Source organism: Sceloporus occidentalis, unplaced genomic scaffold, assembly GCF_023333645.1.
Source record: "Sceloporus occidentalis isolate IW3139 unplaced genomic scaffold, rSceOcc1.0.p SCAF_265, whole genome shotgun sequence".
In the NCBI taxonomy this organism is placed as follows: Eukaryota; Metazoa; Chordata; class Lepidosauria; order Squamata; family Phrynosomatidae; genus Sceloporus; species Sceloporus occidentalis.
In genome coordinates this window covers 474,309-480,308 of record NW_028317245.1, presented here as the reverse complement: position 1 = coordinate 480,308, position 6,000 = coordinate 474,309, and the positions used below count along the sequence as shown (strand labels likewise).

General features: G+C 39.2%; 1 protein-coding gene across 1 annotated transcript; it reads left to right on the top strand.

Annotated features, from left to right (window-relative positions):
- Positions 1-1,800: 1,800 nt before the first annotated feature.
- Positions 1,801-5,344, top strand: LOC149275793 (uncharacterized). The gene is made up of 3 exons (XM_089504301.1): positions 1,801-1,812; positions 2,432-2,553; positions 4,762-5,344. The coding sequence occupies exons 1-3, from the start codon at positions 1,801-1,803 to the stop codon at positions 5,342-5,344; spliced, it is 717 nt and encodes a 238-aa protein (XP_089360427.1).
- The last annotated feature ends 656 nt before the right edge of the window (positions 5,345-6,000 follow it).

The window sequence follows — 6,000 nt, the reverse complement described above, 5'->3', positions numbered from 1 at the left end:
AATATGCTGTATAAATCTACTTTATTCCTGAGACCCTAATATCATTTAGTGATGTGTTGTTGTTGTTATTATTATTATTATTATTTATTTGAAAGAATGGGTTTCTATCTACAAAAGCTCATGTTAAAATAAAAACCAGTTAGTCTTAAAGGTGTTGCCACATTCCGTTTTTTCTTCCCCTCCTTTCCTCCTTTTTTTGCTGCAAGACACTAACAAGCCATTTCTTTGAAAATTATGCTTTTCATAATCTGTCACAGCAGGAGTGCACATTCAGTAGTATAGTATCACAGATTCAAAAAGTTGGAAGAAACCACAAGGGCCATGTACTCCAACCTCCTGCCATGCAGGAATTCACAATCAAAGAACCCCTGACATATGATCATCCAGCCTCTGTTTAAAAGCCTCCAAAGAAAGAGACTCTACCACACTGGGAGGGAGTGTGTTGCACTGTGGAACAGCTCTTACTGACAAGAAGTTCTTCCTAATGTTTAGGTAGAATCTCTTTTCCTCTAGTCTGATTCCATTGCTCCAGGCCCTATTCCATCCTCAATATGACACCCCTTCAAAAACTTAAATACAGGGGTATCATATCACCTCTTAACCATCTCTTCTCCAGTCTAAACATACGCAGCTCCTCTAGACCCTTTACCACTTTGGTCATCCTCTTCTGGACATACTCCAGCTTGTCAATATCCTTTTTGAATTGTGGTGTCCAGAATTGGACACAGGATTCCGGGTGAGGCCTGACGAAAGGAGAATAGAGTGGCACTATAGCTTCATTTGATGTATTGATGCAGCCTAATATTGCATTGGCCCTTTTAGGAGGCGCATCACACTGTTGATTCATGTTCAATTTGTGATTTACTAGGACTTTCATATCCCTTTCATATGTTGCCTTGTTAAGCCAGGTATCCCCCTTCCTATATCTGCATTTCCTTTTTTCTGCCTAAGGGCAGTACCTTACATTTCTCCTCGTTGAAATTCATTTTGTTAGATTTGGCCAAGCTTTCTAATCTATTGAGGTCATTTTGAATTTTGATCCTGCCCTCTGGGGTATTAGCTACTCCTCCTAATTTGGCATCATCTGCAAATTTCATAAACATGCTCTCTATTCCTTCTCCCCAGGAATTGATAAAGATATTGAATAGCACTGGGCCCAGGACATCACCCTGTGACACTCCACTGGCCACTTCTCTCCAATATGAAGAGGAAGCCTGTGGTAAAAAATAAGTGACAGTTACAAGTAAAGTTCAAAAGTTCATTGCTGAGTAGCCTTTGGGTTTGGCCAGTCAACTAATTCAAAATCCACTTAACAGCTGCATTGTCTTGCCCACATTTTAGTAGCTTGTTTGCAAGAATATCATGGGGGACCTTGCCATCATTTTTATACAAATAATTCATTCTTGCATGTGAGAATGAAATAAGAAAAGATTTACATTCTTTGTGTGTTTGTTGGATTTTGTTAGAATACCAACACATTCCATACTGGAAGCATTGCTATATGTTTTTGAACTTTACTTGAACTGTCACTTATATTTTACCGCATGCTTCCTGTATATTTCCTTTTTAATATTGGTAACAGTAGTTCCCTTTTAATCATCTCTGTATGCTTTGGCAGAACCATATCTCGTTCCTGTTTACTTTAGGACAATCAGACAGTTTGTGTTTGGGTGTTCTCTGCAAATGGGGGCAATTCTTGGGAAAGGTGGGGTAACTCTATAAAAGAAGAAATTGGAAACTTGCCCCTATTTGTAAATGAAACATCTTTTGAAGGGAAACAGACTGGTTTTTGTTCCTACCATGGACTTTATGGTAAGTAATCCTTGCTTTGCACCTTCAGAACAATTTTTTAGTCATACTGCTATTCGATTTCTTTTTCTACCACCATCACTTACAAAGACAGAGGATGTGCTCTCTACTTAATTTCGGATGAATGGATAGATTATGTAATTTCTTTCTTTTGATTATCCTTTTGAATCCTGATGTATCATCCATGTTTTTTTTATTGCTACTGATTTTTTAAAAATAAAATGTTATGTTATGTCTCCATTGTATGACTGTGTTATCTAGAAGACACCATTTATCTTTGTAAAAAATGTGGGTGGGAAAAGGTTATAAAGTAGATAAGGGACCCTACCTTCCCACCATTATTAAGGATTCTATTGAGCAGAAAAAGATTGTCCAGTTAATATTCTTCTCAGTTTGGAACATATACAGTATATAGGCTCATATTTCCCACATTTGCATCCTAATATTTCTTTAAAAAGCACATTCGCTTTCAGATTATTTTAACAGAATTTGCATGTATTAGAAAGTGTTTTTAGTCATTCTTTTTTCAGGCTAGATAAATTATTCTTTGAACACCAGCTCCCAGAATGCTCTAACTGACTGTGGTCTTGGCCACTCAAACGTTCTTTCTCCTTTTTGACAGACAACCAGGTGTTGGCCAGGCTTCAGTCTCTTATGTGTGGCTGTCTTACTCTCTTTGGGGAATGGAGCCTTTGGAAACATAGACCTAAACAATCTGAAGACAATTATTGACTACATCGCAGAGTATGTAATTTGTTAAAATTACTCTTCTTTCAAAGGGTCTATGCACTAAGAGAAGCATGTTGAAATATGGTTGTTGAACTACACCAAACAAACATGAACTGGCACATTATAGAGCATGTATGCATCCTCAGATAATTAAAGGATGCATTCAAAGCTAGAAAGCATACACAAGTATATTTTTCACAAACAGAAAGCTGACCACCATCAGCCCAGGTCCAAGCCATACTCTGCAGGCACTTTTTAAAAGTCGGAAAGCTTTCTGACTTCTAAAAAGTGCTGGCTGAGTGTGGCTGGGACCTGGCTGGGATCTGAGCTGATGGTGGCTAGCTGTGGTTTAGTGTGCGATAATCCCTGCCTCCATCCCGTGTCCCAGTTGCAGTCTGGGAAGCTGGAGCTGATTTAAAGCACCAAACAATAAGCTCATATATGTCCTGGCTTCCCCTATACAGAACCAGTAGGATCTCCAAATATGGTCCTTACATGATATGGCTAGTTTTCCTGCACTTGGATGCTCTCTTAGCTACCCGCCTAAAACATTCCTTTAATATTAAGTTGATATCAAAGGTAATCTAGGGATGAAGGAGGGCTAGTCTGTGGGGTAACACTTTGGGAACTGGAAACCTATGTATGGAATTGATGACAATTACCAATATCCTGTGGCTGTTAGTAGAGCATTTCTACTAACTGACTATGCCTTTCCATTCCACTGCCTTATATCAAGACAACATCAATTTTAGGGTAAATCCACATGGAACAAATCCCAGTTTGGCATATAATATGTTAATTCCTATTCATTCAGCAGTATGATTAAATGCTACCATTTCTGTGGTGTTTCCTAGGTACGGAATTGATGCCAAGTACGAATATGCTGTGGCTGTAAGGCTGGATAAACCATACTGCATGGATTGTTTTCTCCCAATATTGATCTGGAGGGTGGAAGGAGATGGATAGTATGGATTCCTCTTGGAAGAAACAGATAGCAGCCCCAGGCTTTAGAGAGGGTGGCAGCCATGGAGCTGGGCCACAAGGTGCACATTCCTTGTATTCCTTCCTGTGGAGCCTCCTAGCTGCCCACTTCACAAGCTGAGGAACGTTCTTAGGAGGGAGCCTTGTTCCCGCCTCCACTGTATTTGCTTGTGCCCCTAACTCCTGTGAATGTGGAGGTTAACACATGACATGCAAAATACCCTTTCTTGCACATAACATGCAAACGACGATCTCTTTTAAATTACAGAAGTGCAAAATATTTCAGAGCTTTTTCTGAAAAACCTATTTTGCTGCTCTTATATGAAGTGATGACCTGATTCTGTAAATGGATCATCTCAGGTCATTACACCACAAATCTAACCTTTTATTTTGATCTAACCATGGCTTTCCCTTCAGCAACTTGCCTTCATTGTCCACATGGAGCTAAAGCAGTAACTCAGTTTGGTGTGCTGAATGTCAATTTTTGTTCATCACAAGAATTTCTTGGAAATTAATATTAAGTGCTATTCTTAGCTTTTAAGACTGGATGACCAGTACTTCAGTTATATAACTTTTGGCTGTGATAGTACAGAAGAGATGCACAAAGCTATTAGCAAGCGCAATAGCATATCCCTGAGCAGTTAGGGAATGCAGATGAAAACCTGTTTCTTGGTTGATACATGAAAAGCAAAGTTTATAATATCAGTAATTATCTATTTATAAACATGCCATTACATAGCACCATAAACTCAGCATTTCTACTGATTGGCTATGCCTTTTCATTCCGCTGTCTTTTATCAAGACAACAATAATCTAAGGACAAAGCCACATAGATCAAAGTCCAGTTTGGTATACTAATATGTTAATTCTTATTCATTGAGCACTATGATTCAATGCCACAATTTCTGTGATTCTACTTATGTATGGAATTGATGACATTTACCAATAAGGTGTGGCTGTAAAGCTGGATAAACCATACTGCATAAATCTTACTCCAGAGAACATGGAAACTTTATAATATCATTATAAATAATTATAATTATAAATAGGCCATTATACAGCACCATGAATAGAGCATTTCAGCTAACTGACTATGTCTTTCCATTCCACTGCCTTCTATCAAGACAACATCAATTTTAGGGTATATCCACATGGAACAAATCCTAATTTGGCATATAATATGTTAATTCCTATTCATTCAGTAGTATGATTAAATGCTCCCATTTCTGTGGTGTTTTCTAGGTACGGAATTGATGCCAAGTACGAATATGCTGTGGCTGTAAGGCTGGATAAACCATACTGCATAAATCCTACTCCAGAGAACCTGGAAACTGCCTTGCCAATGAGAGAGATGAGACGGATGCATAATGCTATTAGACAGAGAGATGGCCAGTATGTCCCAGATGAAATAAGCAATATTGTGGCAGCTAGGCCAGAGACGAATACACACGAGCATGCTGAATGGCGTTTGCTGTCTGGAGGCCAGAATAGCCCAGTAAACAGGATGCTAGCTGGTAAGGACCGCCAGAATAGTTGCCTGATTTTCTTCACCCATTTCTCCCCCTGTATAGACCGGTGCCTCAATCCAAATGACAAGGGTAGCATTGTCGACATGGTCAATTTTCTTTTTAATACGTTTGAGAGAGATTTGAGGGCTTTTGTATTTGAAACAATCTATCCAGATGATGCAAACCAAATAGAGAATGTGAACGAAGCCTGGGGACGCATCAAGGATGCACCACTATTCCGGTGTGACATAAATAGTTGCATCCTATGTTTCAATAATAGCCCACCACGAACCTTGACCCCTTGTTACTACTTCTAACATTTGTCAAACAGTCTAATGGATTCAATTGTCCTTAGAATCAAGGTGCCGACTCCCAGTTTCACCAAATTGAGCTTAGTATATGATTTATGTTGTTGTTTTCTGCTTTGCTGTTGAATCAATAAATATCTAGAGCATACCACAGAATCCTGTGTTCTGTTTTCATTTGCTTAAATCTACACTGAGGCTTGTGATGATCCATATCTGAGAGATGCAGAATGCATCCACTGTTGCTCACATTAACACCATACACACAATGTTTGTATGCCCCCATCCATATGTTTGTTTGAATGAAATGAAATGTTGTAATCCAATCCTTTGTTTATAGTTGGAATTAAGCCCAGGAAACTAAAAGTCAGTTTGCTGAGGATTGGAGAAGTGATCCAAGTTAGGGCTATTAGCTGTAGCCCTATTCAAGGGTGAGAGGTGTAGTTGGTCTCTGGAGGGACAGGGTCCTAGGTCATCAGTCAATCCAGGCTTCTGGATTCTGCCTGTCCAGTCCCGAGTCTGTGTCATAGAATAAGGAAAGGAGGAGTTTACTGAATATTTGGCAACCATAATCATAGTCATAGGAGAGGGATGGGCAAGGTAAGACTTGCCTTGGAGCAATTCAGTTGACTGTATTATCCTAGGGGAAAAAAGGGAGAGGGTCAGAT

What these genes read in the sequence shown, in the direction of transcription:
- LOC149275793 (XM_089504301.1), top strand. An exon ending in ATTATTGACTACATCGCAGA is followed by an intron (nt 2,554 to 4,761) that starts GTATGTAATTTG and finishes GGTGTTTTCTAG; the next exon opens with GTACGGAATTGATGCCAAGT.